Source organism: Phragmites australis, chromosome 20 (genome assembly GCF_958298935.1).
Source record: "Phragmites australis chromosome 20, lpPhrAust1.1, whole genome shotgun sequence".
Lineage (NCBI taxonomy): Eukaryota > Viridiplantae > Streptophyta > Magnoliopsida > Poales > Poaceae > Phragmites > Phragmites australis.
Genome location: NC_084940.1, coordinates 9,194,470 through 9,208,664, shown reverse-complemented (window position 1 = coordinate 9,208,664; position 14,195 = coordinate 9,194,470). Strand labels below are relative to the sequence as shown.

At 46.1% G+C, this 14,195-nt stretch overlaps 2 protein-coding genes across 2 annotated transcripts; both read left to right on the top strand.

Moving 5' to 3' along the window:
• The first annotated feature begins 1,652 nt into the window (after positions 1 to 1,652).
• On the top strand, positions 1,653 to 5,747 carry LOC133901681 (sugar transport protein 7-like). The gene is made up of 4 exons (XM_062343118.1): positions 1,653 to 2,053; positions 3,872 to 4,191; positions 4,289 to 4,915; positions 5,017 to 5,747. Exons 1-4 carry the CDS (start codon positions 1,909 to 1,911, stop codon positions 5,488 to 5,490), a joined length of 1,566 nt encoding a protein of 521 aa, XP_062199102.1. The 5' UTR covers positions 1,653 to 1,908; the 3' UTR covers positions 5,491 to 5,747.
• A 2,253-nt stretch (positions 5,748 to 8,000) lies between these two features.
• On the top strand, positions 8,001 to 12,409 carry LOC133901772 (endoribonuclease Dicer homolog 4-like). The gene is made up of 7 exons (XM_062343258.1): positions 8,001 to 8,194; positions 8,313 to 8,456; positions 8,554 to 8,729; positions 9,490 to 9,592; positions 9,746 to 9,962; positions 10,184 to 10,295; positions 12,022 to 12,409. The coding sequence occupies exons 4-7, from the start codon at positions 9,527 to 9,529 to the stop codon at positions 12,167 to 12,169; spliced, it is 543 nt and encodes a 180-aa protein (XP_062199242.1). The 5' UTR covers positions 8,001 to 8,194; positions 8,313 to 8,456; positions 8,554 to 8,729; positions 9,490 to 9,526; the 3' UTR covers positions 12,170 to 12,409.
• The last annotated feature ends 1,786 nt before the right edge of the window (positions 12,410 to 14,195 follow it).

The window sequence follows — 14,195 nt, the reverse complement described above, 5'->3', positions numbered from 1 at the left end:
TATTTTTCTCTTCATGGTTCTCGCCCCCAGTGTTGATTTGCATGCATCTACTTTTACTACTTCAGGGCGGATGACCCAGTACTAAATTCCCAAGAAGTTTATGACTAACCATAGTACTGAGTCATCCACCTACTACTCTTCTCGCATGTAGGTGACAGGCGGAGGCATGGAGAACAAGTGGCTCATTAACTCCGGTTGTTTGCGTCATATGACCGGAGATACATCATGTTTCTTCAGCCTCACCCCAATGAAACGGCACGAGTACATCACTTTCGAGGATGATCGGAAAGGAAGGGTAAAAGCCAAATGTATGGTAAGAGTGAATGAAAGTTTTACTCTCAAGGATGTGGCTTCGATGGAGCATCTAGGATGCAATTTGCTTTATATATCTCAGTTGCTGGATGAGGACTTGAAAGTGCATTTCAAACGTGATACTTCTCGAGTTAGGAGAGTTTTTAAGCTAATTTTTCTAAATCTCTTTGTTCTTCTCGTTGTTTGATTGCTCAACCTTCTTCTGAGCTTTGGATGTGATATTGGAGACTAGGGCATATGAGTTTTGACTTGCTTACTCGTTTGAGTGCCCTAGGCTTGATCCGAGGATTGCCTAATCTCAAATTTGCGAAGAAACTCGTTTGTACTCCTTATCGGTATGGCAAGATGGTTATCACCTACCAGTCAATCTGGTGATGACTAAACAAGCAATAGAACTTCTCCATATGGACATTGTTGGTCCTTCCCGGATTCGTATTTTATCGAAGTAAAGCGAGTTCTTAAATTTCAACACTTACTCACTTATTTTATCAAACTCCTCATTTGCATTAACCGTGCCACCACAAAATACACGAACAATCCGATCTATCTACACAAACCATCCAAACCTTTCATATATGTAAAAATATCGATCATTATAACACATGCAAAGCCTACACATAATCCATTTCAATCCCACGCCTCTTCATTTCATCACAACAATTCAAAATTATCATATATATAGAAAAACATGATTTGCTCCTATACATTAAGCCTAATCATACATGATTCAATTTTCTACACTCAAATAATTGCATACAACAAATTCTACATGTTACACATGCGTAACTACACGTCCATTGCACGATATTTGACCTCTAATCTAACATGAAACGTACAAATTTCATACATCATTATCAACCAAATCATGAATCCTAACTACCCTTGAACAAAAAATGCAAGTCACAAAAACCAAAGAAACTTAGAGAGAATGAAGGAGCTACCTTCTTATGACACGTCCCGTGAAATTCTCTTCAAATATGGCCCGATTGGTAGAGGAAGGGGATCATCGGTGCTACCGTGGATCCTTGCTTTGGTAGTAGTGTGGCTATAGGAGGAAAAAGATGTACAGAAGAGAAGGACCAACACGACCCTGTATATAATTGAGTCACGGCAAATATAGTCACGTCATAGGGTTAGCGTGACTCAGGGCTACCATATCGACCTCACATGTGAAGGTATGAGGTACTGCTAGCGTGACCATTTTGATCACGTTAATATATGTGACGTGTATTAATTTTGACTTGACAAAATAAACTACTTACTGGAATTTTAATTCTCATAAAATATTAATTAAAAAAAGCTAAAAAAAACATCCTTAACTACCTCGCCTACCACCGTGGCCGACTGGCCGTGTGGAGACGGGCGACGAGTCTACGGTGAGGGCTGCGGACGAGGAGACGCGGGCGGTCACCGCTGCGCTCGTCGCCACACGCGCATCTCCCTCACTCCACATCGCTCGCCAAGTTGCTGCCCGAGCCGCGGGAAAATTGGGTCAACGGTCGAGGGGGTGGGTGGAGTGGAGTGGGGGTGTTAGCTCGGTTCTTGGTTTGACTACTAACAGAGGAGCAAAGAGGAAGGAACTGAGGAGGAGCAGAGATGGCGGGCGGCGCGGTGTCGGCGCTGGGGGTGAAGAAGGAGAGGGCGGCGCAGTACAAGGGCCGCATGACGCTCGCCGTCGCCATGACCTGCCTCGTCGCCGCCATCGGGGGCGCCATCTTCGGCTACGACATCGGGATCTCCGGTACGCTTGACAACCATTCTGCTTGCCCCCCCCCCCCCCCCCGTTCTCCCTTCGTTTGCGTGCGAGCTGTGCTCTCTCGTTCGGTTGTGTGGCCGCTTCTCAGCCATGAACGAGCCACGCTCTTCTCAGGCTAGTGATTCACTGGTACCTTGCGGTCACGCTCTTTCTTCTAGCCTCTCGCTTCGCCGGCGTGGCCCCGGTCGGATTTGGCGGCACTAGCCTGCACTGTGGGCCTGCTGGCCCCTCTGCCTAGGCTAGGTGCGAGGTGTCTATCTCGCTTCAGCGACAGTTTTGGCACGTACGCATCAGTACATCAAACATGGAATCGAGCCTTTTCGAAAGTTGGATTCCATGGTATCTCCAAAGGAGACGCCTTGACGAGGGGGGTGATTGATTTGGGTAGGATTAGTGGGTTGATCCATCCATCTCCGGGGACTGTAATAGTTCCACGGAGCAGTAGAATTTAGGTTGGAGTAAGCAAAGCCATCTGCGATTTCGAAGCAGCAGGGAAAGCGACGATACGCAGAAGCTGCAAAACTGCAGCCGGAGTTAGCTACGCGTGTTCTGCTTCCGCGCCTGGTGTTGCCGTTTCTCTCAATCTCCTTCCCCGGCCATCAGTGCTGAGACATACTCTCCCTGTTATAAATATAATCTTAAAATTATATAGGTAGATTTATTTTAAATAAAATATTAGTTTAATATCACTAATTTAATGGATTTATAAATATATTATAATAAAAAAATAGTGGTCGAAGATATGTAATGAAGACCGGATCTTATCTAAAACGACATGTATTTATAACCAAAAGAAGTACACGTTCTGTATCTGCAACTTGAGTGATTTTAGCCCTTGTTTCTTGAACGCTTCACCAATTCTCATTGAATTTGTACTAGTAGCTTCAGCATGAAACATTCGCATCCTATGAACATAGGTTGCAACTCTCCAGAAGTGATCCACCTATCAACCAGTGGCCCCACTTGCCAGTGTACAATTTTCCGCAACATATTTATGGATTTTGTTACAGGGTAGTTATTAGTCCAACTAATACGAGTGCAGACTATGCACAATAGGGGAGGGAAGATGTAGGAAACATCCCCACATGACGAGCAGATCTTCGCTTTCTCAATTGTCAATTTTGGGGTGGTTGCAGCATCGAACAATTGGACCGTCACATTGTAGAAACATGCAAAATCCTACTTTGAACATCGTCACATTCAAGACCCGGTTGACTTAAGTGATAACTGCTGTATAGTATTTTTTTTTAACAACGACTATTGATAGTATTGGAAATGCAAATTTACAATATCCTCGAGATGGCTTTGTTTACCAAACCTCAAAATGGTCACCGGCTCTGTTCAGAGGAAAAATAATCCGTACGCGCCAAAGGATATTATCTCTAAGTACTAGAGTTGATAAGGTCCGCTGAACACTCTGTCAGTCTAGCTACTTTCCTGAAAATGGAAAGTCAACAATTCAGACTGAAGAGCAAGAAACCCAGCTGGGGAGCTGCCCGGCAGAGCTTGATAGAACGAAGCAAAAAAAAAAAAAAAAAAAATCTTTTGAAGATGCTTAAGAAGTGTTTTATCAGCCATGACGTAATGCATGTTTACCAAACGCTTTACATTTCCATTGATCCAACCAAAAAAATCCTGGATAGTTACGCACTTTCATCGTGCCACTGCTAGAATTTCACATGCCGTGAGAACAGCAAATTCACAGTGTTTGAACTCTGGACGAAGTGCTTGTTTGCCTGTTTCACGATGGATCATCCCGTCGAAAGCTTTGCTCTGTCAATCTGACTGACGGAATGTCTGCAGGAGGAGTGACCTCCATGGACCCATTTCTGGAGAAGTTCTTCCCCGTGGTGTTCCGGAGGAAGAACTCCGGCACCCGGAACAACTACTGCAAGTACGACAACCAGGGCCTCGCGGCGTTCACCTCCTCATTGTACCTCGCCGGCCTCGTCGCCTCACTAGCGGCGTCCCCCGTGACGAGGAAATACGGCCGCCGCGCCAGCATTGTCTGCGGCGGCGTCAGCTTCCTCATCGGCGCCACGCTTAACGCCGCCGCCGTGAACCTGGCCATGCTCATCCTCGGGCGCATCATGCTGGGCGTCGGCATCGGTTTCGGCAATCAGGTTAGATGTTTATCGCTTGGTCAGAGAACAATGGCAGTGTTCTATAGTTCTAGTGACTGCGTGGGCTCTGCCTAATATTGTGTTCGTCATGCCGCAGGCTGTGCCGCTGTACCTGTCGGAGATGGCGCCGGCGCACCTCCGCGGCGGGCTGAACATGATGTTCCAGCTCGCAACAACGCTCGGCATCTTCACGGCGAACCTGATCAACTACGGCACGCAGAACATCAAGCCGTCGGGGTGGCGCCTGTCGCTCGGCCTCGCGGCTGCGCCGGCGCTGCTGATGACCGTAGGCGGGCTCTTCCTCCCGGAGACGCCCAATAGCCTCATCGAGCGCGGGCGCATCGAGGAGGGCCGGCGCGTGCTGGAGCGCATCCGCGGCACCGCCGACGTGGACGCCGAGTTCACGGACATGTTGGAGGCCAGCGAGTTGGCCAACACCATCGAGCACCCGTTCCGCAACATCCTGGAGCCGCGCAACCGGCCGCAGCTGGTGATGGCCGTGTGCATGCCGGCGTTCCAGATCCTGACAGGCATCAACTCCATACTCTTCTACGCTCCCGTGCTGTTCCAGAGCATGGGCTTTGGCAGCGACGCGTCCCTCTACTCCTCCGTGCTCACCGGCGCCGTGCTCTTCTTCTCCACGCTCATCTCCATCGGCACCGTCGACCGCCTCGGCCGCCGGAAGCTCCTCATCAGCGGCGGCATACAGATGGTCGTCTGCCAGGTGAGACCAGACGATCACTTCACCACGCATCGCAATCACAATGCACATCATTCGCATTGCATGGATTGAAGAGTTCTTGGAATGTTCTCGCATGCGTGCAGGTGATCGTGGCGGTGATCCTGGGCGTCAAGTTCGGGACGGACAAGCAGCTGTCGCGGAGCTTCTCGATCGCGGTGGTACTGGTGATCTGCCTCTTCGTGCTGGCGTTCGGGTGGTCGTGGGGCCCTCTGGGGTGGACGGTTCCGAGCGAGATCTTCCCGCTGGAGACGCGGTCAGCGGGGCAGAGCATCACGGTGGCCGTGAACCTGCTCTTCACCTTCGCCATCGCGCAGGCGTTCCTGTCGCTGCTGTGCACCTTCAAGTTCGGCATCTTCCTCTTCTTCGCCGGGTGGATCACCGTCATGACCGTCTTCGTCTACGTCTTCCTCCCCGAGACCAAGGGCGTGCCCATCGAGGAGATGGTGCTGCTCTGGAGGAAGCACTGGTTCTGGAAGACGGTCATGCCGGACATGCCGCTCGAGGACGGCTGGGGAGCAGCGGACGACGCTGCACCTGCCAACAGCAGAGACAAGTGAAGCGTGCATGGCTTCATGGACTGTACTGCAAGATGAGGCGCGGTGAAATGTAGGAGGATCAGGAATACTTATTGTATGTAGGTTCTGTGAATTCGTCGTGTAGTTTATGTTGGAAATAAGCGTGCTTTTAAAGTTAATTTAATTCATAGATAAATCAGAAATAAGAACTGATCTACTATTATTATTATGTAACAAAAGTATACTTTAGACATGCATGTAACAAAATTACACATATATAATATACTTCATAACATAAATGACCGGCTTGGCAAACATAATTAAAAGAAGAGACGAAGCCCTTTGATGATGATGCAGAAGGTGACAAGAAAGCATATCACGAGTAGTTGCGCGGAGCGTTTTTTAAAAATCTTATTCGTCCTCTCACGTTGTAGGATCACAAAGACGATGGTGGAGCGGAACGGAACAAACTATATAGGGTGGCGTAACAGAGAGGAATAGGTAAAACTCTAGTTGCTTATCATTTGCGGCAGAGGTTGGTAAGTATATATAGAGAAGATCGTGTGGTTGAGATGTGCTTAATCTATACGATTTCTATATATAATTGTGTTGGTTATTTTCCCACGTATAAAAAAATATAATTGCAAAAGATAATCATACATACGTAAGCAACTGAATTATATTTGAATGGATCATTCACGCGGTCGTCGTACGGCAACAAGCCAGCGAGGCGAGCAAGCTAGTGATAAGGGATGAGAGACACAACTCCTTATAAATGGTCTCTCTTCACCTTCACTAATAATATGAGACTAAACACCACACCCCTTTGCTTAGTGGACATTTAAGATTTATTAAGAATTATGCACAAAGTAAAATGGGTCAAGCCCATGATAATTCTAACAGTTTTATTATGTGCTTGTATTGTTGTGGCCGAGGGAATTTCCAAGACAGCATCTTCTGATCTTCAGACATTCTCTTTCTCGTTCAGAGTTTTCAGGCTTTTTTCTGACAGTAGCAGGATCATGTAATTCACACTTCAGAATATATCTCTTCGAGGTGCATTAGAATCAAAATCTGTAGTGCAGATTGCAAACCAGCAAAAATTAAGAGTGGTAGTCAATTTGGCACCAGCGAGAATCTGAAACATAGTAGGACTCTGGCAGTGATGCATATTATGATCGATCACGATATGTTTTAATCTAGAAGACTCTTCCATTATCCCAAAAAAAAAATGTTCTGATCTAGTATTTTTCAAAGGGCATCACATATCAACAAATGTACAGTAATGCATGCTACAAGTTTAAAGAGAAAATTAAAAATCCTCTAACGTAACCGAGGGAACCGCTTCCAGCAATCCAGCCTACGGACAACATCCTCCTGGTTGACCCTACTGTACGTGCGTTGAACACTGCATGCCCCGGACGCACTACGTCTCGTCTCTCGACCCGCCCGATCCGAAATCATGACGCCGCCGCCGTCGGAAAAGCGCTGCCACCGCGCGCGCGCAGCCGGGGCTTCAGCAAGAGCACCGGGATGGGCAACGCGCGGGGCTCCGGCGCGACCACGAACAATAGCCCCGAGTACGTGGCCGGCGGTGCGGCCTCGGCCTTCTTCGCCTGCGCGTCGCTCCGCTGTACGGTCTTATCCTCCTCCTTAGCATGCGGGACGCTCTGGTGAGCAGCCGCCACGGCCTCTGCCTTCGTCGCGTCTGCGCCGTGGTGCTCTGCAGCCTCTGCCTTCTTCGCCTGTGCGTGTGGACCACGCTGGTCCGCGGCCGCTACAGGCTCAACCTTCTCCGCCTGCGCGCCGCGGTTCTCCACGGCCGCCAGCGTCACAGCCTTCTCCGACTGCTGGCTACGCTTGTCCTCGGCCGCCACAGTCTCGGCCTTCTCCGCCTGAGCGCCACTCTGCGACGCAGCCGGAGGCGCCACCGTCGGAGGCTCCGTGAGTCCGGTCGGCATCTCCTCCCCGCGCTTCAGGATCACCACATTCTCCATCACGCGTTTGTGCGGCGGCGAGCCGGCCCCGGCCGCGGGGGGAGATCGCCGCCCGCGCTGTCGCCCGTTCGCGCGTCCACGCACCGGCCGCGACTGCCCGGGAATAGACGGGATTGCTCTGGCTGGAACCTGATTGTCCTGTTGCTGCTGCTGCGTTGGCCGGCGAGGAGCCGGCGCAGCGTGCACGCTGCGGTGCGCCCCGAAGAAGGCGCAGCCGGCGAGGCTGTCCGTGGGCCGGATGCACAACGCTGCCATCCCGACACGGGGGGACCGGGCGAGCGAAGCTGGTCGACTCGGTGGCGGCCGCCGGAGCGCGAGGCGATGGGACGCTCGTCTCTGTGTGTCACCGGCGCGGTGTGCGAGGAGCGGACGAGATCTTCTTGGCGAAGCGGAGGCGGGCGCTGCGTGCGGGTATATACCCGATAAGCAGGCGTTGGAATCGGATCCGACCTCCGAATAGGAGTTGGGTCCAGCGCGTGATTCTACTGTGGACCCAGGGGCAAAATTGAAAAGAGGAAAATCGACCTCACCACCGCTACTGTGGACCCTCTTCTCCACCATTCTGCCGCCCCCACAATTTTGCTCCTCCTCGTCGGCGACCTCACCACCGGCGACTGACACAGCAAGCCGAGCCCTCCTTCCACCGAGGCCTTCTCTCGCCGAGAGGCGTCGCTAACGTCCTCCTGCCCTCCCTCTGCTAGGATTGGAGATCCATCGATCTGAACTCGGATCGGTTTCTTCTTTTTCTGGTAAGCAACCCACGCTCGCTTGGACGGATTGTTCTAGGGTTTCGTTTTCGGATTGGACCTTTTCCTTCGCTATGAATGAGCAATCAAATCCAAAACTCTTTCATTCTCACCATTTCAGTTAGTTGTGGATGATTTGTGCTCTGCGTGGTCGTGGTGCGCTACTAGTCCGACCCATCCATCCGTAGTTAATCCAGCCTTGGAGGTATCCCCCCCCCCCCCCTTCAGTTTCAATAAGGATCAGGAGCGTAATCTAACCTTGGAGGTATTTCCTCGTTGCTGCTGTGTTTTATACATCATTTCTGATCTTGCAAGTGCCTAATTGATAGTTCGATACATGGCCCTGTCATATGCAACTTTAGTGCGAGTGACAAGAATTCTTTTGGAAGAACAAGAGTAGTGTCCAGGTTGACGTTAATATGACAATGACAGCTTGATGGTCTCTAGACTAGAAAAAGTTGCAGTTTGAAGGCAGTGAATAATTGCACGCTGGATTGCCAGAAATGGTTTTTGTTCTGTAGCCAGCTTGAACTAAATGGTGAGTTACCCGCAAGTACAATATTTTGTCCAATAGAGCTTGCAAAGGTTTAAATATGTGCGGATCGGAAATGGCTGACTGTGTTACTGCAGCTGTCATTTTATTATTTGTTATTTAGGGCATTTTTTATGCGTCTTCGCTACTATTACTAGTAGTCCACAGCGCAATAATTTCAATACTAACACCCACCCTCCCTTCCACACACGCACACACATACTCTTTTTATCCCATGGTTTATAAGGTTGACAAAACTACTTCAAACTTTAGTTATAGATTTCACAAAGCATTCTTTTTTGGTGAAATCCTTGCAAAACCTTCCCACGTTCTGAACAAAAACTTTTGTACTAGTTCTGTTGATACATAACACACCAAATGACAGCAACCATACCTTATGTTGAATAGGTGATGACATAGTGATAGTGTGAAATTATGCAGTAGTTATTTTATATGTTTTTTGTGACTTCACTGAGCACCATGCATCCTATTTTTTATGCCAGATACATGGTCACTGGGAGTATATGCTTTTTGGAGCAATAGTTCTGGACCATTTCATTACCCTAGTCTGTGTTGACGATGTATCACTACCGTAATGAAATCTGATTTGCTTGTGAGTCTAATAAACAATTTCAATAGTAGATTATGTTTTTGGATAATTTTTTATTAGAATAATGCTCTTGTTCTATTTATCACTGAACTTTGCTATGCTCGATACACTTTTCTCATGACAATAACATATCACTAACTAGTAATAATTTGTTAGGGCCACTCCTCCCCGTTTAGTGGTTACGGTGCCTCCCATGAAGCATAACCCCAGTATCATGCCAATCAACACATCAGAGGAAGTGGAGTTAGAAGAAGAAAAGGTAAAAGATGGCCAAAATCTCTTGCATTTATTTTTCCCATTTTCCTCTTAAATACAACACAGCAATATGCTTGAGTTTCTTTTTCCTCTCCGCAGATTAAATCTATGCGTATGTATTCTGAATTTCTGATGGTGTCAATGTCTTGCCTTGTAGGATTTGTTAGTTAAGCACAAAAGGACTAAATTTTCTGGGTCCATTGTCCAGCCACAACAGGGAATTGAAGTCTCTGACATGGAGATCGAAGTGCCTGATGTTCTTTCAATCGAAGTTTCTGCTGGCAAGGATCCCATGGATGAGCTCACTGATTGTGCAGTGCAGAGCTCTGGTGAAGCAAATGGTTGCAGTAAGGGGCATTTTCAGCATGTTAATGGTATCTCTTTTACAGCTGATTAGAGCATGGGCTAATGGATGCAACGACATTTGTTACTATTAGGCTTTATATGCATTCTTTCTTTTCTTTTGAAAGTTGGCCTGTAGGTATGGCATTCACCAAAAGAGATTATATATGCATTAGTGTTCTTGTTTCTTCCTTGATCTTATATTTAAAGGTAACTGTTTTTCTGTAAGCTATTGTTTTGCTAATATTCATAGGTTATTCAGTTAATGAATCAGCAAGTTCGAGACTGCTGAAAATCTGCACAGCTATTGGCTGGAAAGAGCCATCATATGACTTTCAAGAACAAGGACCTCCCCATAACAAATTGTAAGTTACCAAAAAATGCTCCGAAGACCATGAACTTCGAAGAACAAAAATCATCCTATTTAGTATTCATGCACTTCCAGCATTTATAACACTGCTGTGCATTATGTTACCGAAAAATGCTATAACCTCATCCTAATATCATGCAGTATTTTTTTAAACGAATCGTAACATTTTACACTGGTACATTTTAATGTCGATAGATATTATAATGCCAATACTAGAATGTGATCATTGGCAATGTCATTGAAAAGTACCGTAGCTGCATAAATTCACATACCCAGAAGTACTCCAGAAGTCTAAATGCTTTGAGGGTTGACACGGGGTTGGGTCCTTTTATAGCCGTGATGGGAAGGCCTTGACGGGCTGGAAGTTGACCTCTGAAGAGTTCTCATTTGCCCATGTAAGGGCTAGAAGCTACTTGATCTCACAGTGGACTAGAATTTAGAACATTCCTGTGGGCTCGATCTACCCTATTGTATTTTAGTTGCTCGAATAATCAGGAGCCTTCGAGTAGTGTTGAGCTAATGGGTGAAACGATCCAGAGGCCCAGTTCAGTTTCCATTTCCACCACTTATTCCTTCCCACCAATAAGGGGGTGCTGCTCAAGCAGCTCAGGAGGCGCCAACCCCACAACCACAGGTAGAAGGAGTTCCAGGTGCGGCGTCCAGATCAGGGACTAGAGGCCTGTCCTGTTCGGATGTAAAGGAAAGATGCAAAACTTTTCTCAAACAGTGGGGAAAGGGCCTCATATGTCAAAGCCAGATAAAGAATCTCCAACAAGATTCGAAATTGGGTCGTTCAAGTCCAAAGGATAGAGAATAAATCATATCCATCATGGTCACCAGAAGATTTTTCATCGAGACAAAATGCTACTAACGCTGTAGTATTGGAATATTGGGACTACTGCGAGCGGGAAAAAAAGAAAAACCTTCTGTCGACTAGAGTTTGATGTCGATTTATCCACACTTCCATGACTTCTAGAGGAAAATTTACTGAAGTTCCACAAGTACAGGCTACCTACATGTTTGTGTCCTTTATCACAAGAAATAGATAGTGGCATCAGCAATATAAAGCTCTATCCAATTTAGATGCCTGAACCCTGTGCTTTTACTTAAATATACCAGAAATAAGGTTTTCTGGAAGAAAAAAACCCAACTAATTAATCTTTAGTATGGTAAAATTGAGAAATGAGAATAAAATTGCTTCGAAAATTAGTAGTAGTAGACTAGTAAAAGTTCTTCTTCTTCTTACTACTACTAGTTTCCAGGCTGCTTTCCTGGTTTTCCAAATAAAAAATGAACTAAAAAAGTTGGACCACCTTTTTCTGAAATTTCTAGTTACAGGAAATCACAACGGGGAGCTAAATTTTTCCCCGGTTAGTATTCTAATCTTCATGCCTACATGTGACTCCTTCAGTAGCACCCCTTGAAGCGACTCAAATGTGACTAGCAGCCATCATCTGTTGTTTGCATGATTTTTCCTAGAATAATTCATGACTGTCCATAATAAGTCAGTGTATGTTGAATTGCATTTAGCAGATGCATAACGTGAAAGTTACCACCTGGACATACGGTCATGCTTGGGTGTTCTTGCATTCACTGTCCCATTTTTTGTTAAATTTGACCACCATCGGTCATACTGTTGTTAGTTACTTATTTGAATATGATAATTAGACTAATCATTAGGACTAGAAATGGGAGTAACTGATGTTGTGAGAACTATGCAGATTCACATGCAAGGTGACTGTCCATGTGGACGGAATCGTCAACACTGTTATGGAGTGCTTCGGTGACCCCAAACATCAGAAGAATGCTGCGCGAGAACATGCTGCTCAAGGGGCATTGTGGTGCCTTGAGCACTATGGACACGTCTAGTAATCTTCCGATGTGTCCCCAGTTGTGGGAGGCGTCTTTCAGCCCTTTTGCTGCTCCGATCAGCCCTTGCTCCCGTTGCTATCTGTATATCTCTATCTCTAACCTAGGGTCAGATAGTATACTCCTTCGGTCAGTGATGCTTATCCGTGTCTGGACTTGTTACTATGTGGTGGCAAACAGCAGCATCCTTTGTGGATCCCTCGACATGAATAGTCATTTTGGCTTGGACATGGTTACAAATTTCTGGGGTGCATATCATGCGGTGACGATTGCAGTGGTGTTTATCGAATTATCGTTGTAGTTCTGGGTACTTGGCAGTAAACTGTTTTTGAATCTTGAACCAAGCAGTGCAAGCTAATACTTTCCAGAAACCGTAGTGCCATCATTGAGACATCTCGTAGTTTCCTTCTGAACAGGGAGCAACATGACTGGAGCACTGCCTTCTCAACACAAGAAATTTTCGAGTCACTCTTGCTGAAACTTCCTATGAGTCTTGTTTTGATATGATATTTTAGCTAATGGGACGTAAATGTAAGCTACTGCATGTCTTAGTTGAATCTAAATATTCTGCAATCAGAGTTCTCTACTCTGAATTATGGTAAATATTTTCCCTGTGATTCAGTTCCAAGCCTTCCAGAAATGGGCTTAGTTGATGTAGCTATAAATTTTTCTTCACATCGCAGACAAGTAGTTGTGAACAAAATATTTGTTTTTGAACTTTCCAGATTTGAAGTAAGAAGGTGCTTGGAGTAAGAAGACGCTCTGTAGTTTTTTTGGGGGAACTTTTGGCTATTGTTAGTGTCAAAAACTTCTGATTCTAAACTTTAACCAAGATTATCCCAGTGTCTTATTGTTTATGAGGGATTTCATCATGATTCAAAAGGCCTTGTGAGGTATCGAGTTAACCTCCTGAAAGCAGTGGCGTTTTAGCAGTGGTGAACTTGTGTGACAAATTAAATCAAAAGTAAAAATACACCACATACATACCATATTTTTATATTGCAATCACATAAATTAGAGTGTAAATGTTAGATGAATGATGTAGAATCTAATATGAAGAAATAAATAGCTGTTCTTATACTAGCGCCATATAATTCAAAATACACCAAAAGATAATGGATCAAATCAACCAGTCAATTTAGTAAACATCATTTAGCTAGTAATAATGAAGTGGTTATATGCCTTAAAAATTGGTGAAAATTATGAGAATATACATACCACTAGTGAAGCACTAAGCATGTCTAGATCCTTTAGGTTTCCTTGGCAACTCTATTTTTTGATCTTTCATGATTTAAAACCTCTTTTTAATTTTATCACAATCAAGTCCTTTAAAAATCCCCCTCTCGGTATAGCACAACCTAAGTAATTGAGCTTAGAGTTCGTATGGGGATCAATACAGACTGGGAGTCTAGGACGATGCACCTCTAGACTTATTCTTCATAAAACTTACCTGTTCACTTTGATGGTCCGGTCCACGGCCTACCAAGCTGCACCCCTTTGTTTCTTTCCTCTCCAGCAGGAAGCAGTAAAGTAGCAAGCATTGCCGACTGGACGTAGGGTAGGGGCGCAGGGCTCGACGGAGGAGGGGGAGGTACCGCTGCCCATCGATAGCTAGGGCGGCCACCCCACTCGACTATAGGGAGGGGCCGCCCATGCCTGAAAGAAGCTAACATCTCTAGCTTGTTTATCTCCAATGATGTAATCTATCATGATTAATTGATTGGCGATAGAATGATGTAACTATTCTAAATGTTAATGGCTCCTTTCTATTGTCTTTTTATCATATTTTTTATTTTTCAACTACAATACTCAGTAATTAGTTCCACGTGTTTCCTACAATTCAGTTGACTGAAAACACTCAAGATTACTGTTGACAATGGTTTTGCTCCCCGCCAGAGAAGAACAGCGACGGCAAGGTTAGGATTGGGAGTTAGGGTTCGGAGGGCTAACTGGTCCGAGATTAGAGGGATGGCTTTAGAAGGTGGCTAGCCCGGCGACGGAGATGGACGGTGGGCAGAGCGGTAAG

Excerpts from the sequence above, each read along its gene's own strand:
- LOC133901681 (XM_062343118.1), top strand. The coding sequence starts at position 1,909 with ATGGCGGGCGGCGCGGTGTCGGCGCTGGGGGTGAAGAAGGAGAGGGCG. Across the intron at positions 4,192-4,288 it reads GCATCGGTTTCGGCAATCAG|GCTGTGCCGCTGTACCTGTC; the intron begins GTTAGATGTTTA and ends GTCATGCCGCAG. Across the intron at positions 4,916-5,016 it reads TACAGATGGTCGTCTGCCAG|GTGATCGTGGCGGTGATCCT; the intron begins GTGAGACCAGAC and ends GCATGCGTGCAG.
- LOC133901772 (XM_062343258.1), top strand. The coding sequence starts at position 9,527 with ATGAAGCATAACCCCAGTATCATGCCAATCAACACATCAGAGGAAGTG. Across the intron at positions 9,963-10,183 it reads GCATTTTCAGCATGTTAATG|GTTATTCAGTTAATGAATCA; the intron begins GTATCTCTTTTA and ends TAATATTCATAG. Across the intron at positions 10,296-12,021 it reads GGACCTCCCCATAACAAATT|ATTCACATGCAAGGTGACTG; the intron begins GTAAGTTACCAA and ends AGAACTATGCAG.